Source organism: Elephas maximus, chromosome 22 (genome assembly GCF_024166365.1).
Source record: "Elephas maximus indicus isolate mEleMax1 chromosome 22, mEleMax1 primary haplotype, whole genome shotgun sequence".
Lineage (NCBI taxonomy): Eukaryota > Metazoa > Chordata > Mammalia > Proboscidea > Elephantidae > Elephas > Elephas maximus.
The window spans coordinates 5,762,149-5,790,060 of NC_064840.1; the positions used below are offsets into that span (position 1 = coordinate 5,762,149).

A 27,912-nucleotide genomic window follows, 5' to 3' on the forward strand; every position below is an offset into this window, starting at 1 on the left:
TAAAGGCTGTGAACATCCACATACACATTTTTGTGTGGACGTATGTTTCACGTTTCATGTTCCTTTTCTGTTTCTCCCAAAGGGAATGTCCCAGACATCTTGAACGACCCCTAGCACATAATCGTAGGTTCTCGAGTATTTACTGAATGGATATTTAAAAGACGGGTTGTTTCACAGGGTGGTTTGTGACCACCGGCAGGTTGTGGCCCTGGAGCATGCAAAGGAGGTCTGCTCCCATCCACCCAGCCGGGCCACTGCCGTCTCTCCCTGCGCGGCTTCAGGAATTTCTCTCCCTGCTCCTGTCTGTTTGTTCCACTCTGCAGTCAGCTCTCTGTGCCACACGAGAATGCTCTTTAGAAATGTAAATCGGATCATTTCACAGACCTGATTAAAACCTTCCTGTATTTAGCATAAAACCCTCTGCGCCTTGGCCTGTAAGGGCCTTTGTCCATCAGCCGTGCCTCTGTTAACTCTCAGCACACTCACCTGCTCCAGGCTCATGGTTCTTCCTTTTCCTCCTATGTGCCGGGCTCTTTCCTGCCTCAGGGCCTTTGCACGTGCTGTTCCTTCTGCCTTTTCTCCCCTGGCTCTTCTCATGCCTGGTTCTGCTTTTACTTTTCTGCCCAAATGTGACCTCTTGAAGAAGCTATCCCCTGACCACAACGACCTTGTTTACTTGCTTGTTGTTCACTGTGCTGTCCACAAGGACAAGTGTCTTGTCTATGTTCTTCATGACTGTTTCCCATATTTGGGACCCTCGTCCAGGCCCCGGCTTGGGTAGGACTTTGGGCTGAGGCAGGGAGAGGATCCCAGTGGGCGTCTTCAAAAGCATCCACTTTGGAGTCAGACTCCCTGGGTTCAAGCAGTGGCTCTTCTACTCCTTGTCTGTATGATGTGGGCAAGTTTCCTCATTTGTAAAATGGGGATGATGACCTGCCGACCTCATAGGACAGTAGAAAAAAAAAAAACCAAGAAACAAACTCGTTGCAGTAGAGTTGATTTTGACTCATAGTGACCCTATAAGACAGAGTAGAGCTACCCCATTGGATTTCCAAGGAGCGCCTGGTAGATTTGAACTGCCAACCTTTTGGTTAGCAGAAATAGCTCTTAACCACTATACTACCAGGGTTTCCCTTGGGGGTAATGAGGGTTAAATGAGGTCTTACGTGTAAAGCGCTCAGTACAGTGCCTGATGCAAGACAGCGTGAAGGAGTCTGGGCCTCTAGGGTTCCACAGGAGCATCTGACTTCCTGGCTCATGGGTTCAGGGCCTGAGTCTTAATAAGCCCTATTGTAGATTCCAGGGACTTGTCTGATTCCGGTACTGGGCGATTCCCCAAGCTGAGCGTTGGCGCTTTCTGACTGGCCCTCCCTGCCCCAGCAGGCAGGTGAAGTGGTCGGGAGAGAGGCTGCTTAGAAAGATGTCACTGGGCTGCCTGTGGGCAAAGCAAGCAGCCCTGTCCCAGGGTGGGGATGAGGGTGCGAAGGCCGGGTCTGGGCCCCTCCCTCTGCCTCGGGATGCAGCCTAAGGCCAGCGTCTCAGTCCTAGCTGGGGGCCCTGCATGGGGCGGGGGGCTTTGCCCCCTACTGCATTTAGGCCTCCATCAGGCATGTGAAGTTGAACCGTTTGTGCTTCATTTTCATGTCGTCACCAGCGGAGGCCGTGTGAAGCTGGCGTCGGGAGATGGAGGTCCGTCCTGTTGGTGATCTTACTCAGGACAGCGCAGAGGACGGGGCACTTAATTCACGCAAAGTCACCTACCTACCTGCACGCACTTAATAAAAGCAAAACGGCAGCGATGTTCACAGGTCCAGGTGGTCGAGGTGGGTGGGAGAGGGCAGGGAGTGTCCTGGGACCGCAGCCTCCTCCTATGGGCCTGCAAGGAGAGCGAGGTGAGCTGAGTTCTCTTCCGGAGTTAAGGGTAATTAGGGGGGACCAATCCTTGGCTCTGATTGGCTGGGCTTGGGTCACATGCCCATCCCTGAGCTAATCACTATAGCTCCAGAAATGGACTCCTCTGATTGGTCAGGCTTGGGTCACATGCCCATCCTTGAAGCTGAGGAGGGAGGCTTTTCCCCCCTAAACTACCAGGGCTGAGGTGGGTTGGGGTGGCAACCTAAAGGGAAGCTGAGAGGCTGTTAGCAGAGGGAGGAAAGGGTGACAAGCAGCCAAACAGTGATAGGCCCCTTTGCCCTAAACTAGCTTCCCCACTTGATCCGCACATCACCTCTCACTCTGTTACAGAATTAGAGATTATTTTGTTTGGATACGTTGCCAAGGATTCTTGAGGAGGTAGTACCTTTTCAGCTAATTGTGTTTATCAGAGAAGGTTTCATAAGCCCTCTGACATTAGACCCAGAACTTGAGTATCACTCAGTTCCATCTTTTATTTTTCTTTGGGGGAAATCAAAAGCTAGAGGTGTTCGGAATTTACTCAAGGCGCTAGAGCTGGTTAGTGTTGGCAGAACAGACTATTCCAGGTTACCTCGGGAAGTGGGATGTGGGCAGAGGAGGCCAGAAGGGATGGGGAGCAGGGCTTGGAAGGGGCCTGGGAAGGTGTAGGGGAAGCTCTTAACTAGTGTCCTTCAGGCAGAAGGTCCCCAGGGACCTGTGTGCACCCCTGCCTGCCCATGTCCTGGCAGCAGGACTGGGAGGAGGTATCACAGCTGGGGTATGCCACAGTTCAGGCCTTGTCCATCCCAGCTGGAGGCTCTGCGGGTGTGTGCTGGGCGGGCAGGGGCAGGAGGGGTGAGTTGGACCCTGTCAGACCACGGAGGCAGAGGAGTGCATCTGGATCATGGCCAGAAGGTATATTCTGCAATGTGTCCCAGCACGAATCTCAGCAAGTCCCTGGACAAAACATTGCTATCCTTCTGGCTCTTGCCACCCAGCCCAGGGCAAACTCTTGTTCACCTGGGACAATGTGAAGGCTGTAGCCCCTGCCCCAGGTGTGTGGGGAGGCCCTCTCCGAGACAGGCATGCCAGGACAACCCTCTGGGAGCACCTCTGTCTGGCTGAGAGAGTGCCCTGGTGCCCATGTGGGCACCTGCCACCTGGGTGAGAGGCTGTGGGGTCCTGGATGGTGGTGCCAAAAAGTGTGGCTCTGGGTGTCACCATCAAAGGCCAGGCCTGAGTGTTCAAGTTCCCAGGCTTCTCTCTGCACCTTGGCAGAATCCTGGCTTCTAGAGCTTGAGTGGACCCAAGCTCATGGATTTTGGAGCATACAGCCCCAGCTTGAATCCTGCCTCTGCCACTTACCAGCTGTGTGCCTTTGGGCAAGTGTCTTAGTTATCTAGTGTTGTGTCTTAGTCATCTAGCACTGCTATAACAGAAATACCAAAAGTAGATGGCTTTAGCAAAGAGAAATTTATTCTCTCACAGTCTAGGAGGTTACAAGTCCTAATTCAGGGTGCTCCAGGGGAAGGCTTTCTCTGTCGGCCCTGGGGGAAGGTCCTTGTCATCAATCTTCCCTGGTCAAGGAGCTTCTCAGCACAGGGACCGTGGGTCCAAAGGACATCCTATTCTCCTAGCTCCTGTTTCTTGATGGTATGAGGTCCTCATGTCTCTTTGCTTGCATCTCTCTTTTTTTTTTTTTATTAACTTTTATTGAGCTTCAAGTGAACGTTTACAAATCAAGTCAGACTGTCACATATAAGTTTATATACACCTTACTCCGTACTCCCATTTACTCTCCCCCTAATGAGTCAGCCCTTCCAGTCTCTCTTTTCGTGACAATTTTGCCAGCTTCCAACTCTCTCTATCCTCCCATCCCCCCTCCAGACAGGAGATGCCAACACAGTCTCAAGTGTCCACCTGATCTAATTAGCTCACTCTTCATCAGCATCTCTCTCCTACCCACTGTCCAGTCCCTTCCATGTCTGATGAGTTGTCTTCGGGAATGGTTCCTGTCCTGGGCCAACAGAAGGTTTGGGGACGATGACCGCCAGGATTCCTCTAGTCTCAGTCAGACCATTAAGTATGGTCTTTTTGTGAGAATTTGGGGTCTGCATCCCACTGATCTCCTGCTCCCTCAGGGGTTCTCTGTTGTGCTCCCTGTCAGGGCAGTCATCAATTGTGGCCGGGCACCAACTAGTTCTTCTGGTCTCAGGATGATGTAGGTCTCTGGTTCATGTGGCTCTTTCTGTCTCTTGGGCTCTTAGTTGTCGTGTGACCTTGGTGTTCTTCATTCTCCTTTGATCCAGGTGGGTTGAGACTAATTGATGCATCTTAGATGGCCGCTTGTTAGCATTTAAGACCCCAGATGCCACATTTCAAAGTGGGATGCAGAATGTTTTCATAATAGAATTATTTTCCCAATTGACTTAGAAGTCCCCTTAAACCATGGTCCCCAAACCCCCACCCTTGCTCCGCTGACCTTTGAAGCATTCAGTTTATTCTGGAAACTTCTTTGCTTTTGGTCCAGTCCAGTTGAGCTGACCTTCCATGTATTGAGTATTGTCCTTCCCTTCACCTAAAGCAGTTCTTATCTACTAATTAATCAGTAAAAAACCCTCTCCCACCCTCCCTCCCTCCCCTTGCATCTCTGTTTTATATCTCAAAAGAGATTGATTTAAGACACAACCTAATCTTGTAGATTGAGTCCTGCCTCAGTAACATAACTGCCACTAATCCCATCTCATCAACAGCATAGAAATAGGATTAACGACACATAAGAAAATCACATCAGATGAAAAATGGTGGACACTCACACAATACTGGGAATCGTGGTCCAGCCAAGTTGATATACATTTTTGGGGGACACAGTTCAATCCATGATAGCAAATTACTCAACCTGTCTGTGCCTTATTTCCTCATTTGTAAAACAGGGTTTTAAAAATATGTCCTATTTGGGCAGTTGTGAATGTGGGAAGCTGGTGTATGTAAAATGCTCAGGACAGCTTGGCCAATGTGTTACATAAGTGTTTGGTGGGGTTATTACTGTAATCTTTGGATAGATACATTGACAAGGATTATTTTGTCATCGTTTTATCAAATGTAACCACACTGCACACTGCCCTTCCTCTTGCTTTCCTCACTCTGTCAGCTCTTGTCAAAATCCTCCCCAGTGTCCTGGGAGCTCCAACTGATTAAATAAGAGGTGTGAGTACCTGAAGGTGTGGATGCCCCTCAGTGGGGTCATAGTTCCCATGAGGGAGCTTTCACACTTGTAAAACCATCTGTAAGGCAGCCCAGGGAGTTCTTTCTCACCCTGCATTTTTATTTAGAAAAAAATTTGTTTTGCAAAAATGGTGAGAGCAGCACAGCCAACTCCTGCATACCTCTACCAAGGAGCCCTGGTGGCGCACTCGTTAAGTGCTTGGCTGCTATCCGAAAGGTCAGGCTTTGAACCCACCAGAGACTGTGCAGGAGAAAAGACCTGGTGATCTGCTTCCATAAATGTGAACCAAAACCTGTTGCCGTCAAGCGTCCCTGTAGGACAGAGTAGAACTGCCTCATAGGGTCTCCAAGGAGTGGCTGGTGGATTCGAACTGGTGACCTTTTGGTTAGCAGCTAAGCTCTTAACCACTGCACCACCAGGGCTCCTTCGTAAAGATTACAGCCTAGGAAACCCTATGGGGCAGTACTGCTCTGTCACATGGCATCGCTGTGAGTCCGGATCGACTTGATGACACGCAACAACAACGTGCCTTTACCTGGGTGCACCCGTTGTTTACAGCTTGCTGCATTTGCTTTCTCTCGCTCTCTCTCATTCTCTCTCTTGCTGCTGAGCCATTTGACAGTGACTTCCCAGCTTCCTGACATCTCACCCCTGAATAGCTCAGCATGCACGTCCTAAGAACAAGGACCTTCTGCTCCGTGAACAGACCAAGGCCATGCAGGGAAGTTCGCGGTGCTTCAGTTCTTTGATCTAACACCCCGTCTATATTCACAACCCCTCAGTGTCCCTATGTAGCCCTTTGTAGCAGCTTTATTTTTCTTTTTAAGCAAATTCATTGTGATAAATACATATATAACAAAATATTTGACGTCTCAACATTTTTTACGTGTTTAATTCAGTGACATTATTTACATCCACCATGTTGTTCAACCGTCACCACTATCCATTTCCAGGTTTTGCCATCACCCTTAACAGAAGCTTAGCATCCCCTAAGCAATGAGTCAGGCTTTCTCCTTCCCTCCCGCCCTCGCCTGGTAGCCGCTCATCATCTTTGGTCTCTGTACACTTGCTTATTTTAGATGTTTCATATAAGTGAGATTGCACGATATTTGTTTTGTTTTTAAAATCTGGGATCAGATACGGCGTTTGGCTGTCTTGTGTCTTTCTCTGCCTTTATCTAGACCTGTTCTCCGGCCTTTTGTCTTACTTAATTGGGTCTTTCGCAGTGCTGGCACTTGAGACGTGGCTGAGCCTGTCGTTTGGCAGAATGCCCCCCAATTTGGATTTGCCTAATGGTTTCCTCGTGATTTCATGTTTTCTTTTGACGGACCCTGACACAAAAGCCTCCTTGTGCTATCAGAGGAGAGGAGTGCTGTCCAGGCTGAGCCAGAATGGGCCTCAGACCCCCCTACCCCCCCAGTGTGGCAGCCCCCAACGCACAGTGGGCCAGGGCCTCAGGCTGAAGGAAGTGGAGGTCCCTCTGGTGGCCTCCCAAAGCCACTCTTTCACCTAATTTCCTGGCTCTGGGCCCCTACCCTGCTGATCTGTCCAGGGCTCTGGGCTAGCCTCTGTCTACCATGGGCGCCCCCCCGCCCCATCTTGGGATTACTGCAGTGCTGGGTCTGTGATCCCATTCTACCGAGACCTCTGGGACACTGGGGTGCTGGGGCCTGTCTGGAGGAGACAGGACTCAGGAGTGGCAGGTGGGGGTGCTCTCTTTGGGTCCCCCCCGCCGGTCCTGCAGTCAGTCCACGCCAGGTCTACATGGCCCCATCTGCCCTGTGGGCGGTGGAAGTCAGGCCGGTTTTACTGGGCTCTCAGCTGGGGCCGCTTTGGGATCCCCCACTCCTCAGGAGAATCTCCTTTTCCTGCCTGGTTCCAGGCTCCTGGGGCTACACCTGCTGCAGTCTCACCTCACGGGGCACAGAGCTCAGAGCTTTCGTGTCTTTTTATTACGAAATATCACACACTTCAAGGACATGAACCCCCGCCCCGTGACCATCACCCGGATCAAGAAACAGAACCTCGCCCACCCCCAGGAGCCTCAGCTGAGGATGCCAGGCTCCCAGTTTGCCTTGCTTTTTACAGTATGTATTGTAGATGTGAAACCTGTGAGAGTCAGAACTTCCGTGTTTTCCTAGTCTCGCAAGTTTTCCACCTTTGACAGGGTGCAGTCTTACCATTTTTCTCTTGCTCTCTGTCAGTGGGAAATATTTGAGTTTTCTTCCTCTGACAGGTTTCCACTTTACACAGGTTCCAGATTTCGTAGGTTTTACTGTGTGTGTGTTTTTTTTTTTATATATATACTTGATAAAGTAGAGGGTCAACAAAAGAGAGGAAGACCCTCAACAAGATGGATTGACACAGTGGCTGCAACGATGGGCTCAAGCATAATAACAACGATTGTGAGGATGGCACAGGAGCGGGCAGTGTTTCATTCTGTTGTGCACAGGGTTGCTGTGAGTCCAAGCCGACTCGACTGCACCTAACAACAACATATATCCCTAAACACTGAGGCTTAGTTTTGTCTGTTTTTGAACTTTACTTGAATGTACTCATACACTGTGTTTATCTGTCTTGCTACATTAAGCAATTTTTTTAACTATGGTAAAATATATATAAAATATAGATACATTTTATAAAAATATAAAATTTGCCGTTTTAGCCATTTTTAAGCGTACAGTTCAGTGACACTAAGTACATTCACCGTGTTGTGAAGCCATCCCCATTATCTATTTCCAAAAATGTTTTATCACCCCAAACAGAAGCTCTGTGCCTGGTAAGCTGTAACTCCCCCTTGCCCCTTCACCCGCCCCTGGTAACCATTAATAAACTTTGGTCTTCGTGCATTTGCCTGTGCAGGTATTTCATGTAAGTGGGATCCCGCTGTATTTGTCCTTCTGCACCTGGCTCATTTCACTCAGTATTATGTTTTCAAGGTGCATCCATGTCATAGTAAGGACTATGCACTGTAGCAGGACTTCATCGCTTTACATGGCTTCCATTGTGTGGACGCAGCATGTTTCGTTTATCCATTCATCAGTGGACGGACACTTGGGTTGTTTCTACATTTTGCTTATTGTAAATAGTGCGTCTGTGAACATGGGTGTTTAGGAGCCTGTTTTCAAGTCTCTTGGGCATATATTTAGGAGTAGAATTTCTTGGCTGCATGCTAACTCTGTTTCATTTTTTGAGGGAACTCTCTTACTGCTTTCGCTTTGCATTGCTTGTGAAATTCATCCGTGTTGTTGCAGTAAGCTGGACCTCATTTTCATGGCTGCGTAATATTCCACAAAGACATCATAATTTATCCATGCTTATCATGATGGCTGTAAGGGTTTCCAGGCCTGGGTGATGAACAGAAAAATTGGCAGTTCCAACCCACCCAGTGGTGCCACGGAAGAAGGACCTGGCAATCTTTTTCCATAAAGATTACAGCCAAGAAACAGTTCCACTGTGACATACGTGGGGTCGCCATGAGTCAGAATTGATTCGATGGGAACAGATTTGGTTTTTGGTTTAGAATGAGAGCACTAACAGCCCTTGCCTCACAGAGCTGTTGGGGGATACGAGTGGCATGGGTGTGGCCTGGTGGTGAGGTGACCTGTGTCGGACGGACATCGTTGCTGTTAATGCCAGCCTTTTTGGTATAAGTCCAGAGTCAGTTCATGGAGGCCGTTAGAGCTTCTTTGGATGGTGCTGTGGGGAAGGCCTCTCCGTGGAGGGGTCATTTGACAGAAGGAGGAGTCAGGCATGGGAACAGCATTCTAGGCTGAGGCCTGGAGGTGAGGAGGGAGGAGCTGGCTGTTTCGGTGGAAGAGGAAGCAGTTGGGAGAAGCACAGTGTCTGGGGAGGGAGGTTGGGGAGGGTGGCTTGAGGTGAAGGGGTGGGGTTTGTGGAACACAGTGAGGAGTTTAGATTGCATTTTCAGTTCCTGGGAAAGCCATGACATGATTTGGTCTTAAAGGACCCTCTGGCTGCTGTGGGGAGGAAGGGTTTTTGGGGGCCAGGCTGGAGGCAGGGAGACTCAGGGGACAGTCATCCAGGGAAGAGAGGATGATGGCTCAGACCAGGGTGGGGCAGCAAAATGCAGAGAGGTGGATGGACTCATGATCTTGTGGGCCTGTGGACTTGGGGGGTGAGGCAGGTGGGAAAGGGGGGATCTGAGAGAGCTGGTTGTGGGTGGCTGTTCCTGGAACACTTTTGCAAGATGGAGAGGTTGAGAGAAGGCCGCCGGGGGCAGCTGGAGGGGATGAGACTCAGGTCAGTTCTCAAGGTCATGGTGAGGAGGGTCAGGGCCCCTCCTGGTGGCACAGGTTGGGCTGCTGATTTGTGGACGACAGCAAGGTCCCCAGTCCCCGGGGCTGAGGTGTAGTTACCACACACTGAGCCTTTTGGGGGAGACTCAGCCTTGGCCTGACCCCTGGTGCCTCATTTGACAAGACCTTGGCAGGCTCCAGCCTGTGAGCTGGAACTTGTGCCTGTGGGAGCCGAGGACAGCTCCTTTAGCAGTCCTCCTCTGCCACTCGTTCACACTCAGGAACCTTCTTCAGAACAGCCTTGTTCTAGACTCTGATTCTCTCTGCGCAGCCACGGGTGGGGGCGGGAGCGGGAGTGGGAGCGGGAGGTATTCCTGCGTCCCTCTGGCAGATGGGGAGACTGAGATGGGGTGCAGCTGAGGAAGGGAGAGCAGAATCCGGGGTTCTGGCACTTATTTTTTCCATTTAAAATTAAAAAAAATTTTTTTTTTTTAATTGTGCTTTAGGTGAAGGTTTACAGGGCAGCTTGGGTTCTCATGAAGCAATTAATACACACATGGTTTTATGACATTGGCTGCCAACCTCACAATGTGTCAACACTCTCCCTTCTCTACCTTGGGTTCCCCGTTAACAGCTTTCCTGTCTCCTCCTGCCTCCTCGTCCCTTCCCCTGGGCTGGTGTGCCCGCTTAGTCTTGTATACGTGGTTAAATTATGTCCATTATTATTTGTTTTAGCGGCCTGTCTAATCTTTGGCTGAGGGTGAACCTCAGGAGTGACTTCGGTCCTGAGTTAAAAGGGTGTCTGGGGGCCGTACTCTTGGGGTTTCTCTAGTCTCCGTCAGACCAGTAAGTCTGGTCTTTTTTTGTGAGTTAGAATTTTGTTCTACATTTTTCTCCCGCTCTGCCTGGGACCCTCTGTTGTGATTCCCTGTCAGAGCAGCCGGTCGTGGTAGCTGGGCACCATCTAGCTGTGCTGGAGTCAGTCTGGTGGAGGTTTCGGTAGATGTGGTCCATTAATCCTTTGAACTAATCTTTCCCTTGTATCTTTAGTTTTCTTCATTCTTCCTTCCTCCCGAAGGGCTGAGGCCAGTGGAGGATCTTAGATGGCTGCTCACAGGCTTTTAAGATCCCAGATGCTCCTTATTAAAGTAGAATATAGAACATTTTCATTATAAACTCTGTTACGCCAATTGAGCTAGATGTCCCCTGAGGCCATGGTCCCCACAGCCCTCAGCCCGGTAATTTGGTTCCTCAGGGACTTTGATTGTGTCTATGGAGCTTCCATGACCTTGCTTTGGACAAGTTGTGCTGGCGTCCAGAGTATTGTGTACTGTCTTACCCTTCACCAAAGTTACCACTTCTCTATTGTCTAGTTAGTGGTTTTCCCTCCCCAGCCCTCCCCTCCCTCGTTACCATCAAAGATTGTTTCTTTCTGTGTGCAAACCTTTTCATGAGTTTTTATAATAGTGATCGCATACAATATTTGTCCTTTTGTGATTGTCTTATTTCACTCAGCATAGTGCCGTCCAGATTCATCTGTGTTGTGAGATGCTTCACAGATTCATCACTGTTCTTTACCGCTGCATTGTACTCCGTCGTATGTGTGTACCATAGTTTGTTTATCCACTCATCTGTTGATGGGCATCTAGGTTGTTTCCGTCTTTTGGTATTGTGGACAATGCTGCAGTGAACATGGGTGTGCATATGTCTATTTATGTGACGGCTCTTATTTCTCTAGGATATATTCCTAGGAGTGGGATTGCTGGGTCATATGCTATTTCTATTTTTAACTTTTTAAGGAAGGACCATATCATTTTCCAAAATAGTGGTACCATTTTGCATTCCCACCAGCAGTGCCTAAGAGTTTCAACCTCCCCTTGGCTTCTCCAACATTCGTTATTTTCTTTTTTCCCATTAGTGCCAGTAATGTCGGGGTGAGATGGTATCTCATTTAGTTTTGATTTGCCTTTCTCTAATGGCTAGTGATTGTGAGCATTTCCTCATGTGTCTGTGTTAGCTGCCTGAATGTCTTCTTGGGTGGAGTGTCTGTTCATATCCTTTACCCATTTTTTAATTGGATTGTTTGTCTTTTTGTGGTAGAGGTGTTGGATTTTTTATAAATTTTAGAGAGTAGACCTTTGTTGGATTTGTCATAGCCAGAAATTTTTTCCCAGTCTGTAGGTTCTTCTTTTACGCTTTTGGTGAAGTCTTTGATGAGCATAAGTATTTAATTCTTAGAAGATCCTAGTTATCTAGCTTATCTTCTGGTGTTTGTGTATTGTTAGTTTTAGTTTGTATCCTATTTATGCCGTCTACTAATTTTTTTTTATTAGGGCCTCTAGCATTGACCTTACTTTTTCTTCCATGATCTTTTTATTTTTTGGTTTTATATTTAGGTCTTTGATCCATTTTGAATTAGTTTTTGTGTATGGTATGAGGTATGGGTTCTATTTCATTTTTTTACAGATGGATATCCAGTTTTGCCAGCACCATTTGTTAAAAAGACGGTCGGAGGGTCTGGCCTTTTTGAGCGCCCTTGCAGCGTCCCCTAATGGCCATGATCTGGCCCCACGCACCAGGGTGTCATGCAGGGGACAGCTCTTTCTGAACTTCAGAATGGTCTAAGATGGGCTTTGGGGTCAGATCCGAGCTCCAGGCCTTCTGCCACTGCATGGTTTTTGCCTTTGGGCAAGTGGTTTAATCATCTGGGCCTCAGTTTCCTTACCTGAAAAACAGAGCTAAAAATAGGACCTACCTCACCAATTAATTGTCAGGTTTAAATGAAAAAAAGCATAATTTCAGGTGCAATGCTTTGGGCTGCAAGTAACAAAAAACCTACCTGTATCAGTCAGGGCTTTCCAGAGAAACAAAACAAAGAATATATGTGTGTGTGTATATATGTACATATATATACGTATACATAGATATATATTTCTGTCTTCCTTCCTTCCTTTCTTTCTCTCTCTCTCCTCTTTCTCAATTTTCTTCCTTCTCTCTCTCAATTTCCTTCTTCCCTCCCTCCCTTCTTTGGAATTGGCTCATGCCATTGTGGGGGCCAGCAAGTCTGAAATCTGTAAGGCAGACCCAAAACCCATTGCCGTCGAGTCAGACCAGCAGTCTGGAAATTCAGATAAGAGGTGACATTGTACTCTTGAGTGTGGACTTTGTAGGGCAGGCCAGCAGGCTGGAAACTCAGCAGGGTTTCTGTGTTACAGTCTTGAGGCTGTCACGTAGAAACCTTCTGTGGGAAGGTTTGGGAAACCTCAGTTTTTGCTCTTAAACCCTTCAACCTATTGAGTGAGACCCACCCACATCGTGGAGGGTAAAACCCAAAAAAAAACCCCAGTGCCCTTGAGTTGATTCCGACTAGTCAGCTTTATTTAAAGTCAACTGAATGTTAAACGTTAATCCCCGCTTCACCACCAGGGCGCCTATAAATGTTAATCACATGTAAATACCTTCATAGCAACATCCACACCATCCATATCTCCTAGTTCTTCAGAAGGAGCCAGAAATCCAGAATTTATCATCTGGTTTTAACATATTGTCCACACATTCAAATCTTCTGAAAATACTACATGATCCAAAACACACCCATTGACCAAATAACTGGGCACCATCTGTCCTATTGGATCACTGTGTGTTGGAATCGACTTGACGGCAACGGATTTTTTGGTATAGCCTAGCCAAGTGGACGCACAAAATTAGCCATCACACTACCTCAGAGTGGCTTCTATGCTACGAATGTTTATTATTACTCTTAAATACGAGACTGAAGGAAGCAGGTGATTCCAGATTTGTTCAACACCATCAGAGCTTTGGGTTAATGTCTCTGTGATGCTCTTGGCCTTGCCCTCATGGCCGAAAGATGGCTGCCAAAGCACTAGACACCGTACTGTCACAAAGCGTCATTCAAAGCCAGAAGAGAGGGGTGGAACGATGGGAGGAATCTGCCCAAGTTGTCCTCTTTTATTGGAAGAGGAATTTTCCCCAGAAGCCTGCAACAGACTTCCCCTTCCTTCTCACTGGCCAGAACAGGGTCATGGACCTACTGCTGGACTAGAGTCTATGGCCACCTTTGCTGAGATTTAAGGCTTTCTGTCCAATACTAGAACCAAGTCAGGGTTCTGTCTGCAGTGTGGAGGGGGTAGGGGGATGAGACAGGGAGGCAGAAGAATAGAGATGGCTTTTGGGTGGGCATCAGTGTCTGCCACATGTGTGTCAAATGCTTATTTAGTGTACAGCCTGGCAAACAGTCAGCACACACTAAATGCTGACGTCACAGCCATTAGGCTACTGCTTATCAGATGCACAGAACCGACCTGGCAACCAGTACCCAGATCAAGAACCAACAGTTCCCCAGAGTCCTGGCAGTCACTACACCCAAGGCTAATCATCACCTTGACTTCTTACAACAGAGATTGTAACATAGTTTTACCTGTTTTTGTACTTTATAGACATGGAATTCCACCACAGGTACCCTCGTATCTGGCTTCTCTCACTCAGCATTTGAGAGTCATCCATGCTGTGTACAGGCGTAGGTTGTTCTTGCTCACTGCTATGTACAGGTGTAGCTTCTTCCTCACTGCTGTGTACAGGTGTAGGTTGTTCTTGCTCACTGCCGTGTACAGGCGTAGGTTGTTCTGGCTCACTGCTGTGTACAGGCGTAGGTTGTTCTGGCTCACTGCCGTATACAGGCATAGGTTGTTCTGGCTCACTGCTGTGTACAGGCATAGGTTGTTCTTGCTCACTGCTGTGTACAGGCGTAGGTCGTTCTGGCTCACTGCTGTGTACAGGTGTAGGTTGTTCTGGCTCACTGCTGTGTACAGGTGTAGGTTGTTCTGGCTTACTGCTGTGTGCAGGTGTTGGTTCTTTCTCATTGTTTCCTGTCTGGGGCTATTAGGGTCCAAGAACATTTGTGTGCAAGTCTTTGTGTGGATGTGTTTTTACCTCTCTTGGGTAACACCTAGGGATGGCATCACTGGGTTGCGGAGCGTGTATATGTCCCGTCTTCCAGTGTGGCTGTGCCAGATGACACTCCCACCAGCTGGGTGTGAGTGGTTGGTTGCTTGCCAATGCATGTCAATAAAAGCTGATTTCCCTGATCTCTTCCTGTTGTGTAGCTGAGTTACTGTAAACAACATGCCCTCTTCCCCACTGCACAGTCAGCACCCTGAGGGCAGGAGTCCTATCTGACTGATTTTGCCTCTCACGGCACTTAGCACCAGCCTTGAGCTTATTAGACGCTCAGGAAGTGTTGGAATGAATGAATGAATGAATGCTGTACTCTCATCCTGTGTTACTCTAGGACAGGGATTGCAAACTCAGGTGCCCATAAGAGCCTTGCAGGCACCATAAATGAGCGAAGCAGCCTGTGGTGAGCGATAGGAAGCGGTGGGGCTTGAGGAAGCTGGAGGGCGCACCCCATCTAGGAGGGCAGCTGCTGCCCAGCTCCAGCAGGCTATGCCTGTGTGGGAATGCAGGCCCAGTGCAGGCACACCTCCCAGTTTTTCAAAAGAAGCCAGAAATCTGGAATTTAATGTATTGTCAGCAAATTCAAACCTTTCGGAAATACCAGATGATCTAAGACGGATCCACCAGCCACATCTGACCCCTGGGCTGACAGTGTGTGGAGTTGGTGCGGTGAGATGGATTGCTTTTATATGGCCTTCCTCACCAGGGTCTTGTAACAACCACCAAGCGATTGGGTGGGACTATGCAAATAAGGTGCTTGGGGCCACCAAGGGGATTGGACAGCTTGCTAATAATGCAAATAAGGCACATGGTACCCCTGCGGGGGTGAAGCCATGCAAATAACGTGTATGGAACCCTAACTAGGGGATTGGTCAGTTTTGCCATCCCGCTAGGCTTAAGATGAGCCACCCCAGAGTCGGGAAGGCATTATGCTGAGTGAAATTAGTCAGTTGCAAAAGGACAAATATTGTATAAGACCACTATTCTAAGAACTTGAGAAATAGTTTAAACTGAGAAGAAAACATTCTTTTGTGGTTACGAGATGGGGGAGGGAGGGAGGGTGGGAGGGGGCATTCACTAATTAGATAGTAGATAACAACTACTTTAGGTGAAGGGAAAGACAGCACACAGTACAGGGGAGGTCAGCACAACTGGACTAAACCAAAAGCAAAGAAGTTTCCTGAATAAACTGAATGCTTCGAAGGCCAGCGTAGCAGGGGCAGGGGTCTGGGGACCATGGTTTCAGGGGACATCTAAGTCAATTGGCAAAACAAAATCTATTAAGAAAACATTCTGCATCCCACTTTGAGGAGTGGCGCCTGGAGTCTTAAAAGCTAGCAAGCAGCCAGATAAGATGCATCAATTGGTCTTAACCCACCTGGATCAAAGGAGAATGAAGAACACCAAGGACACAAGGTGATTACAAGCCCAAGAGACAGAAAGGGCCCCATGAACCAGCGACTACATCATCCTGAGATCAGAAGAACTGGATGGTGCCTGGCTACAACCGATGACTGCCCTGACAGGGGACACAACAGAGAACCCCTGAGGGAGCAGGAGAGCAGTGGGATGCAGACCCCAAATTCTCATAAGACCAGACTTAATGGTCTGACTGAGACTAGAAGGACCCCGGTGGTCATGGCCCCCAGGCCTTCTGTTGGCCCAGGACAGGAACCATTCCCGAAGCCAACTCTTCAGACAGGGATTGGACTGGACAGTGGGTTGGAGAGGGATGCTGGTGAGGAGTGAGCTTCTTGGATCAGGTGGACACTTGAGACTATGTTGGCGTCTCCTGCCTGGAGGGGAGATGAGAGGGTGGAGGGGGTTAGAAGCTGGCGAAATGGACACAAAAAGAGAGAGTGGAGGGAGAGAGAGGGCCGTCTCATTAAAAAAAAAAAATTTTTTTTTTTTTTTTAGGGGGAGAGTAATTGGGAGGGTGTAGCAAGGTGTATATGGGTTTTTGTGTGAGAGACTGACTTGATTTGTGAACTTTCACTTAAAGCACAATAAAAATTATAAAAAAAAAAAGAGTTATGGCAGCTAACCAAAAGGTCGGCAGTGTGAACCCACCAGGCGCTCCTTGGAAACCCTGTGGGGCAGTTCTACTCTGTCCCATGGGCTCACTATGAGTCAGAATTGGTAATGGGTTTGGTTTTGGTTTTGGATGAGTTGAAATAGATTCAACAGCAGCCAACGACAGCCACCACCCAGGCAGCTTCTGTCTGGGCCCTCAGCCCCTTGCTGTTAGGTCCCTTTGGGGAGGCTGAGGGATTGTAGCTAAATGGTTAGTGCAAAGGCACCAGCACATCTGTTTCCTGGCCCTGCCTCAGTCTGGATGCTTCTCAGGAACCCTAGGGTCCTTGAGTTGCTCTGACCCCTGGGTGCCTCCACTTTCTTCTGTCTGCCTGTGGGAAGCTACTGGCTTTATGTGTTCTTTTTTTGGTGGTAGAATATATATATAGCAAGAAATTTGCCATTTTAGCCATTTTAAGTATGCAATTTGGTGACATTAATTACACTCACGATGTTGTCAGCTGTCACCACTGTTTGCAGAGCTTTTTCATCACTCCAGACAGAAGGCCTGTATCCAGTAAGCACTAAGTCCTTCCTTCCCTCCTCCCTGCTCTCCCTAGTCCCTGGGAACCCCTAATCTACTTCTTGTCTCTGTGCATTTTTCTGTTCTAGATATTTCATATAAGCGGGATCACCGTGTTTGCCCTTCTTGACTGGCTTCTTTCACTCAGCATAATGTTTTCAAGATTCGCCGATGTTGTAATATGGATCAGAACTTCGTGTCTGTGTATAGGCGAGGAATACTCCATTTTATGGAGGTGACTCAGTGGTTAAGAGCTTGGCTGGAAACCGAAAGGTCAGCAGTTCAAATCCACCAGCTGCTCCTTGGAAACTCTATGGGGCAGCTCTACTCTGTCCTATAGGGTCGCTATGAGTTGGAACTGACTTGACGGCAATGAGTTTGGTTTTTTCTTTTTTTCTGGTTTATGGTTATGGTTTATTTGGTTTATCCATTCGTCTGTTGATGGACACTTGGAATGTTCTGCCTTTTGGCTGTTGTGAACAGTGCTGCTGTGAACACTGGTATCCAAGGATCCTGCTGGGCTTTGATGCCTGCTTTTGGTAAGACCCAGTTCTGATGCTCTGGGGAGACGGAGATGGCCCCCCGCGGGGCCCTCAGATCTCCAAGGAGCGTGTAGTTCCGCAGGAAGCTCCTGGCATTTCCTTCTTTTGTGGCTGAGAATGAAGCAGCAAACCACGTTTCTCTTTGGTGTAACTGGTCAGGAGACATCCGAGGCGTGTTTACAGCCAGGAGGGGCCTGCCTTCCGGCCCCCAGTTGTAGAACAAAGGACCCCCTGCTGGGTCACTTGAAAGGCTCTGCCCTGAGCGTGTCCTGCCTCATACAGGGCCACCTGTGACACGTATCTCTTACGGCTGATCAGGCTGCAAATAGAAGCCTGTTCAAACCAGGGAGTAGGCCAAGCCATCCTGGGCCTGAGGGCTGATGTTAAAGAGAGCAGCTGGGCCTCCCAGGGCATCCTGGACCCCCCGTGTCTAATCTGCTCCAGCTCGTGTGCTGGGTGGACACCCAAATGGTCGCCAGGCCGGGGGACTTTTAAACGCATATGTGGAAATTTCAGATATCAGTAATAGCAGGAAGATAGTACAGGGTGGTGATAGAATGTGAGGGGGAAGGCCAGGTCCAGAAAAGGTGGTCGTTATGTCCGTTTTGTTCACTGTTGTGTCCTCAGCCCTCAGACAGAGCCTGGCATGTGATGGATGCTCAGTAAATACTGCTGATGGAATGAAGAATGTTCAGGTAGCTTTAGACCTGAAAAGAGAGGGGCCACCTATGTGGGCGTTGGGCAGCGGGAGGGTGCCCCAGGAGGAGCAAACGGTCATTGCAAAGGCCCTGTGGCAGAAAGTTGCCTGCCAGGCTCAGGAACAGCAAGGCCAGTGTGGTTGAAACAGAGGGAGAGAGGTGGGTCGTAGAGGGAGATGGGATTGGAGTGGCTCCAAGGAGCCATGTCGTCACTGCTAGGAGTTTGGATTTTATTCCAAGGTAATAGGGAGCCATGGGAGGGTTTTGAGCAAGGAGGTGACATGATCTGACTCAAACCCCTGGGGAGAATAGACCAGTGGGCAAGAGCAGAAGTAGGGAAATCAGCAAGGAGGCTACTGCTCCAGTCCAGGTGTGCAATGGCGGCCCCAGCATGGTGCCGGAGAGATGTGGATGGACCTGGGGAGTGTTTTGGAAGGAGAGCAGCCAAGATTTGTCGGTGGGTGGGTGTTATTGTTGGGTGTCCTCCAGTCGATTTGACTCATGGCAACCACATGTGACAGAGTAGGGTTTTCTAGGCTGTGATCCTTGCTGAAGCAGGTGGCCTGGTCTTTCTCCCGTGGAGCTGCTGGTGGGTTCAAGCTGAGTGCTTAGCCACTGCACCACCAGGGCTCCTTGGGTGGGTGCTGTTGTTGTTATTGTGTGCCGTCAAGTCAATTCCAACTCATGGTGACCCTATGGGACAGAGTAGAAATGCACCATAGGGTTTCCAAGGCTGTAAATCTGGGTGGGTGTTAGTGGGAGGGAAATGGAGGGGTTAAGAATGACTCTACTTCTTAGTGTAAATGACACACCATTGGCTTGGCAACATGCTTGGGTTTCCTGTGAAAGACTTTCTTTTACTCTTCTTACCTTGGCCATTTAAAGTAAAATTGAGACATTAGTCAAGGACATGGTTCCAGGGTTCCAGATTCCCAGAGCGGGCTAGCCGACTCTCCTTCCTGTGCCCGGATGCCACCAGAGCCCTAGGGTTCAGGGTGTACTGAGTGACTGCTCCCAGTCCTGAGTGGGTAGGACCTGTCCTGCCCAGGGAGCTGGGCCTAGAGCAGCGGCTGACCTCTTGGCTCATCTGGTCAGAGACGGTTCCTTGACCCATTTCCTGTTATTCCCGGGGGAGGAGCTGGGTTTTGCAATCCGAGGCCCTGGTCAGCCAGTGATTTGTTTGTGAAGCTCCTGTGTGCCCTGATCACAGTGGGGAGGGTGGAGAGAAGTGTGGGGACACGGGCCTAGATGTGGATACGGAAGCCGTGCTCAGCCTCCAAACCTCAGGGTCCACAATCTGTGACATGGGTGTGTTGAGAACTGAATGAGGTGAAGTAGGTAGAAGTGTTTGGTAGGCTGAGCAGTGGTGTATATAGATGAGCGATATGATTCTGCTCCTCCCTCCCCAAGCTTCTTGGTGCAGAGACCCCGTCTTGTTCATCTTTGCATCTTTAAATTCCTAGCATAGCTTCTCGAACAGGGTGTGAGAGGGTCCAATGAATGAGCTGGAATCCTAACAGGAGGTCAGAGCAGGCTTATTTGGGGACGAGGTAGTTCCTGAAGGCTTCCTGGAGGAGGTGGCTTGGCTGAGTGAGGTTGTAGACTTGGAGGTCGGGGCATTCTGGGAGTGGGGAGAGCACGTGGGTGGGTGGAAGTAGTAGAGCCGCTGTGTGGGCAGTTTGTCTGACATTTGGGTTGTTTCCACGTCATTATTTAAAAAAAAAAAAAAAGTTTTTGATGGGCATCTAGTTGAGTTGTACTCTTCAAGGCCCTTCACGTTTGAACAGGCTGTGGCCTCTGCCAGGAATGCCCTCCCCATCTTCTTTTCCCGGCAAAGCTCAGCTCAGTTTTCAATGTTGTTAGGCACCGTCGAGATGGTTCTGACTCACGACGACCTTATCTGTGTACAGCAGAGCAAAACACTGCCCGGTCCTGCACCATCCTCACAATCGTTGTTATGCTTGAGCCCACTGTTGCAGCCACTGTGTCAATCTATCTTGTTGAGGTTCTTCCTCTTTCTACCTGACCCTCTGCTTTACCAAGTGTGATCTCTTTCTCCAGGGACTGGTCTCTCCTGGTATCATGTCTAAAGTATGTGAGAAGTCTCACCATCCTTGCTTCTAAGGTGCATTCTGGATGGACTTCTTCCAAGACAGATTTGTTTTTTTCTTCTGGCAGCCCATTGTATATTCAATATTCTTTGCCAACACTGTAATTCGAAGGCATCAATTCTTCTTTGGTCTTCCTTATTCATTGTTTAGCTTTTGCAGGCATAGGAAGTGATTGAAAACACCATGCAGCAGATTTGCCCAATGCAATACATCGTTTGATTTCCTGACTGCTGCCTCCATGGGCATTGGTTGTGGATCTGAGTAAAATGAAATCTCTGACAACTTCAATATTTTCTCTGTTTTCAATACACAGCTTCAAATGTCCCCTCTTCCAGGCAGCCTTCCTGACTGCTGCAGGAATGGATTCGAAGGGTCTGCTTGGCTGGATGAGAGGGAGTGGTGTCCAGAAAGAGATCACCTCGGCCCTCTCACACAATCTTTGTGTTCCAGGGTCATGCTCTTTGGCCTTGGGAAGTGGGGGGAGAATCAGCCATGTTAAACAAAAGGCGGTGAGCTTGGCTAGCCCACTGCAGTTATCTAATCAGCTGCCTGATCCAGATGCCTCTGGCCCAGCGTGACTGAAAGGAACTTATCCTGCTGATCAAAACCAGTGCAAAGTCCACCCCCCCCACCCCAGCCAGGGGTGGGAGTGGGGTGGCTGACAGGGGAGGAGGAGGGCTCATTCCATGCCCAGCTGATCTTCTGGATGCCCCGGGATCTGCCCAGCCCTGTTCTAAGCACTTCACCTCTATGGACTCATTTAAACCTCGCAACGGCCCTACAAGTTGGGGGCTGTCATTATACCCATTTCATAGATGAGGAAACTGAAGCCCAGAGAGGGTTAGCAACTCATCCACAGTCACTCAGATGAAAGGCACAGAGCTGGGTCTCTAAAGATTCCCTGTGGGTTAGGAGTGCTAAATAGGTGAGGGGAACCCCAGATCCCCGAGGCCCCTTCTGTTGGGAGGACAGATGGACGTGTGGCTGTATCCAGTGACTTGCTGGTGTGGCCACAGCTTCTCCACAGCAGCTGGGTGAGCAGGACATTGGGCGAGGAAGGCACACCGGGATTCCAGAGGCCTCCCCGGCCCAGCTGTCTTTGCGAGAAGCGCAGCCTCGGGGAGAAGCAGCAAGGGAAACAGGTTTCATTTTTATTTTTCTGTTGTGCTGAAATATATAGAAGAAAACATCTGCCATCTCAACCGTGTTTACATGTACAATTCAGTGGCAGTAACTACAGTCCCCGTGCTGTGCAGCCAGCACCACCATGATTCTTTCATCACCCTTGACGGAAGCTTGGCACCCCATTGCCTCACCCCAGCCCCCGGTAACCAACTAATAAGCTTTGGTCTCTGTACATTTGCCTATTCTGGGTATTTCACAGAAGTGTGTTCATGCAATATTTGCCCCTTCGTGTCTCCCTTCTTCCCCTCAGCATCACGCTTTAAAGGTTCATCTGTGTTGTGCTTCGTTTCTCTTTATGGCTGAGTAGTATTCCATTGTGCGGGTGGACTACAATCTGTTTATCCATCCTCTGCTGACGGGACACTGTTTTTTTGGGGTTTTTTAATTGAACTTTAGATGAATGTTTACAGAACAAACTAGTTTCTCATCAGTTAGTACACAACATTGTTGTATGACCTTAGTTAACAACCCCACCACATGTCAACACTCTCCCTTCTCAACCCTGGGTTGCCTATTACCGGCTTTCCTGTTTCCTCCTGGCTTCCAGTCCCTGCCCCAGTGCTGGTGTGCCCCTTTAGTTTTGTTTTGTTCCATGGGCCTGCTCAATATTTGGCTGAAGGGTGAACCTCAGGAGTGACCTCATTACTGAGCTGAAAGGGTGTCCGGGGGCCATACTCTCAGGGTTTCCCCAGTCTCGGTCAGGCCAGCAAGTCTGATCTTTCTTTTTGAGTTAGAATTTTGTTCTACATTTTTCTCCAGCTCTGTCCAGGACCCTCTACTGTGATCTCTGTCAAAGCAGTCAGTGGTGGTAGCCGGGCACTGTCTAGTTATACTGGACTCAGTCTGGTAGAGGCTGTGGTAGATGTGGGGACCCTGGGTTTTGATGCTGAGTTTTCGCCAGCAAAGGGCGGGAGCCTCGTTCCGGAGTCTCTCTGTCAGTGAAAGGCTGGCGGGAAGGGTGGGTCGCCACTTCCCAGCCTCCTTTCTATGGGCCTGTCTGTGTTGCAGCGGGTGAAAGACTTCGAAGATTTCTCTCCTGGCAGCCTCGGATGAGGTCTGGCTCCTGGTGGCCCAGCCCTGCGGAGCCCGACGGTCTCACTCCTGGTGTCAGTCCAGCTGGAGGGGCCTGGAAGGAGCCAGTCACCTTGCCCGGCCTCAGTTTCTTCCCTGTAGCCCCCTCCTTCCATGCACTGGTGCTGTTAAGGGGCTCCAGCAGATCCTGCAAAGCGGCGGCCGTAGCCAATGATATGACTTGGCTTCCGCGTGTGTTAGATTTTGAAAAACAAGTTGCCAATGTTTAAACAATTAGGAGATGTGTAGAGAGATCCGGATTTCTGGTAGCGTTTGAAGCATGGAAGGGTCCGGAACAACTCAACCCACAGAACCTCAGGACACCGGTGGCCAGAGAGCCGTGATAGCTGCTGCCTTTGTGGGAACATGACCTCTTCAGCTCTCCGCTGACCTCCTCTCACCCCACCTGCCTGGCCCCCGAACCTTGGGCACTCCACCCGCTGTCATGATGATGGTGCAGGTGCCAGGGGAGAAAAGACAGATAGGTCCTTCCCTGCCCAGGGGAGGAACAGGAGCCAGGAAGGGTGTGGTCTCCAGACCCTGGTGGCCAGTAGGACAGTTCACGGTTCAGAGTATGGACTCTGAGCTCGTCTTCTGGGTTCAAGTCCCAGCATCCCTACTCACTGGCTGTGTGACTTCAGGCAACTTATAAGCCTTTTGTGGCTCAGTTCCACCATCTGCAAAACGGGGCTAACAATGGACTTACCTCCTTTTTGTGAGGGTGGAATGAGCTAGCCTGTGTGAACATTTAGATCCATGCCTGATACGTGGTCAGTGCCACGTAAGTGTCAGCTACTGTTAGGAGGAGGATTCTGTTTGTGTGCTGAGCCTTGGGGCAGTCTTCCACCCGAAGGGCCTCAGTTTCCCCAGCTGGGAAGACCAGGAGCACAGGACCATGGCTGCCCTATGCACAAGTCGGGGTGGGGCTGACTCCACCCTGCCCCCTCACCTTGGAGGAGCCCCAAGAAGGTGTCCTATGGGGCCAAGGGTCAGGTCTCTGGTCTCCTGATTTCTTTTTTTTCCAACGTTTTTTGCTGTTTATTTTGGTATTTACCTCTATATTTCTAAGTAATAGACTTATAATTGCTGTCTCTTGATTTGTGAATGTTAGATACTTCCTATTGATTTTCTGTTATGTTACTTGAGGGTTTATCTATCCTCTACCTATTACTTCTTCTTACCGTTTCCTTTCAAAATAGTTAAATCGGCGCACAAGTGTAGTATATTATTGTTCTGGGTATACGTTATTCGCTGTTGAGCCACGAGGTGCACTGTGCTCCTGCATCCTGTCTTGTGCAGATTCTGGCTTTACATGTTGTTGTTGGTAGCTGCCATTGATTGGGTCCCTGGCTCATAGTGACCCCGGGCTCAAGGGAATGAAGTGCTGTCCAATTCTACTTTGTCCTCGCGATTTGTTGTGGATCAGATGGTTGCGATCCATAGGGTTTTCTTTGTCTGATTTTTGGAAGTAGGTCAGTGGGCCTTTCTTTCTAGTCTGTCTTAGTCTGGAAACTCTGCTAAAATCTATTCAGCATCACGGCAATGTGCAAACCAGCACTGACAGATGAGCGTCGGCCAGGAATCAAACCCGGTCTCCAGAATGGAAATCGAGAATTATGATCTCCTGATTTTGTTCATGAGAACCCTGAAGTCTGCATTTTATATTAAACCTCCCAAGTTTTAGTTCTCGATAATGACTGCAGCTTTTCTTCATTTCAGTGCCGTGTAGGTCAAACCAGACACAGGTGCGGTACAGAGTCACTCTCCCCATTGTACAGATGGGGAAAGTGAGGCTCAGAGAGTTGACTACTGACCCGAGTGGCCCAGTGGGGGATGCTCAGGGTCCAGCAGTCTCCAAATCTGCTCAGGGACAGGGGGCTGGGCCTGCCTGGCCAGCCCTGAACCCTGCTTCCTCCCAAGCCTCTGCCTGTTGGTTCTGGCTGTTTGAGGACAGTGGTGGTGGCTGTCCTTGTCCTGGAAGGCCATGTTCAAAAGAAGGTGGAAGGTGACGCTTTGTGACATCAGCCTGCGTGCATTTATCTGATGGGCTGGGGGCCGGGGCTCGGCCTGGGCAAAGAAGGGGCTGTGAATGCAGTGGGGGCTGATGAAGCAGCTGAGCCAGGGCGGAGGATGCTGTTGTGACCCTGGACAGGGACGGCAAAGCCAGGGGTGTGTATAAACAGAACGGTGGGGGCCTCTGACTTCACGAGGGAGAGAGAGAATCTCCATCAGCCTCAGCTCAAAGCTGATTTCTATGAGGTGGATCGGACATACTCTCCACTCCTCTGCTGGGTTTGGTAATTCCTTGGAATAGCCACACAGAGCTCACAGGTCATATTACAGTTATGGAGTTTGTTAGGGAAGTAACAGGTTACAACTCAGGATCAGGAATGACTCAGGAGACAGTTCTTACATCAGGGCAGCCTCTTCTCAGCCGTGCCTGCCAGCAGGCCCCTCTCTGGCCCTCGGTCCCTCAGTCCTCAGCGCCTCTGGCCCTTTTGCCCGGCCTCTGCCCTGCTAGGGCAAGTGTTACAAAGCTCTTTAGTTCTGCCAATAAGTGCCCAGGGGGGCACCCCACTCTGCCAGTAAGCCTCTGCCCAAAGGTGCTGAACTCTGTCTTGTGGGTCAGCAAGTGTAGCTCCCCTGACAAGTCCCTGGAGTCTTCCCACTCCATGAGGAAGCCTCCTGCCCGAAGGTGCTCAGCTCTCTCACTCCATGGGTCCACACGCCCACTGTAACCGCCTTGCTCTGTTGGCCGGGAAGCCCACCTTGCATTCTTGAGCCTGTCTCCTGGTTCTGTTGCCACCGCTTCTTGCCACCTTGCACTGTCTCTGTTTCCTGGGCCTAGGAGGTTCTTAGTACTGGGATGACAGGTCCAAAGGATGTGCTCTGCTCCTGTCTCTTCTTCTTGGTGGCAGTGAGTTCCCCCACTTCCTGTTTCTGGGATGGCTCATTTTAAGCCTAGTGGAATGGCAAAACTGACCAATCCCTCACTAAGCTTCTATACACCTTATTTGCATGGTCTCACCCCCACAAGGGTGCCATGGACCTGATTTGCATTAGTAGCAAGCTATCCAGTCCCCTTGGTGAGCCACAAGCACCTCATTTGCATAGTCCCACCCAGTCATATAAAAGCGATGCATTGCACTGCAAGGAGCAAAGCTAAGCTGAGATTAGATGCAGATGTCTCTGATGGGTATGCTGGCTGAGTGGGCTGCCAGCCATTTAAGAAAATTAAGTCATTGCCAAGCTTTATAAATCGGGAGCTTTCACATAAATGCCTATTTCTGGCTCTTTGTGGAAAACTGCCGTTTTTGCATCTTCTCCTGCACACCCCCACATGCTCTGCCCAGCAATACTGGCCTCCTCACTGCCCCTCCAGCTTTCTTCAAGCAGCCCCTGGCCCAGGACCTCTGCACTGGCCACTCCTGCTGCGTGAGACTCACCTCTCCTGGAATCCCTGTCGTTCTCTCCCTTCCCCCCTTTAGTTTCTGTTTCATTTTGTTGCTGTTTATTTTCTCACCTTTCACCTAGCTGACTACCCTATTTAAAATCCAAGTCCTCTTCCCTCTCCTGCTTTGTTTTCCCACCCTGTGTCACAGAGCACGCACGGCTGTTGCCTTCATTGTTTGATGTCTGTCTTTCTCCCCACAGAGTGGGGATTCGGGTCTGTTTGTTCACTGTCCTACCTGCAGCTCTTGGAGCAGAGCCTGGCAGGTAGTAGGTGCTCAACAAGTGCTTGTTGACTGAGTTAGTGAATAGTTGTTGACTGAGTGAGTGAATGAGTGAGTGAGTTAGTGAGTGAATGAGTGAACAAATGAAAGAGCGAATGAGTGAGTGAATGAAAGAATGACTGAGTGAGTGAATCAAAGATTGAGTAAGTGAACGAATGAAAGAATGAGCAAATAAGTGAAAGAACGAGTGAGTGAGTGGAGGAATTAGTGAATGAATGGGTGAGTGAGTGAGTGACTACGTTTGGCTGCAAGGAGCCCGCCTTCCCGCAGCCGCTCAGCAGTCACCCCCTTTAGTTGGGGCATGGGCCCTGCCTTATTTGCCACGTCCCCCGATCAGCGTTAGCTGTCATTGTTAAAATGCATTTTAAAAAATAACAGAGTGAACGCATTACCTATTAACTTTACTTTTAATGATAGAAACTGTGTACCAGGGCAGCGCGTGGGAAGGGCTATTGCTCCAGCTCCCGTCCCCACGGCACCCGCCTGGGAGTGTGTGGTGGGTCGGCGAGGGGCAGGCGCCCACAGTGCACCATGGAGCTGCTTGTGTCGTCCCTGCAGAATGTGCGCATCGACCCCAGTAGCCTGTCCTTCAACATGTGGAAGGAGATCCCTGTCCCGTTCTACCTCTCTGTCTACTTCTTCCACGTGGTCAACCCCGACAACGTCCTGAAGGGCGAGAAGCCGCAGGTGCAGGAGCGTGGGCCCTACGTGTACAGGTGAGGACGTGTACAGGTGAAGCTGGCTGAGACCAGGGCCTGGAATCCCAGGTGGATAGCCCTGGCAAGGACTGAAGGTGGTACAGCTGGGCTGAGCCCCAGAGTTTGTTCCAGAAGCAGCCAGGCACAGCAGGGAAAGCAGCAGGGCTGGAGGGGGCCTTTATGGAGCAGGGAGGCAGCAGTGATGTGGCTCTGGGTGGCGGGTGTGTGTTAGAGAGAGAGACACACACACACACATATACACACACAACCAGGGCTGGTCTCTAGGCAAGCTGAACCTCCTCCCAACTCTTGTCTGGTCTTTGAGCTCTGCCTTGGTCATTCGTTCATTTATTCAATGTGCTAGATAAGCAGTGGCTATGTGCCAACCACTGTTCTGGGCAGCAGGGAGACGTGAGTGAACAAGACAGACAAAGGTCACTGCCTCACAGAGCTGACATTCGGGTGATAACTCAGAAAATACACAGATGACACTTTGTCAGGTAGTGAGTATTAAGTGTTCGGGAGAGAAATCCAGCAGGGTAAGGGCGTAGCTTTGCATGTGTGTGTCTACGTCTTCGTGTGTGCGTATGAGTGCGTCTGCATATGTGTCCATTGTAGTTAGTGGAGTGGTCTGGCAAGGCTCCTTGGCCTTTTGTGCGAGGGTAGGAGTCATGGGGGAAGGTGTCCCAGGCAAAGGGCACGGCACATGCAAAGGGCCTGAGGTTGGAAAGAGCCGGGTGTGTTTGTGGAGCACCAGGGAGGCCAGCGTGATTGGATGGGATGAGCTAGGTGGAGAGGGCAGGGGATGAGGGTGGAGATGGGCGGGGCCCCTTCATGAAGGGCAGCACTCTGGGGGGCTGAAGGAGCCTGGAATGAGGACAGGTGGTCTTGGAGGAGCACTTTGTTGTGTCAGGTCAGTATTTTT

General features: G+C 49.7%; 1 protein-coding gene across 2 annotated transcripts in view; it reads left to right on the top strand.

Moving 5' to 3' along the window:
* SCARB1 (scavenger receptor class B member 1) overlaps positions 1 to 27,912 on the top strand; it is an 82,734-nt gene that overhangs the window by 13,688 nt on the left and 41,134 nt on the right. For both annotated transcript variants that reach the window (XM_049867014.1, XM_049867012.1), the window contains exon 2: positions 26,848 to 27,005. In XM_049867014.1, the coding sequence (XP_049722971.1) occupies positions 26,848 to 27,005 (158 nt within the window). The remainder of the gene's footprint in view (positions 1 to 26,847; positions 27,006 to 27,912) is intronic.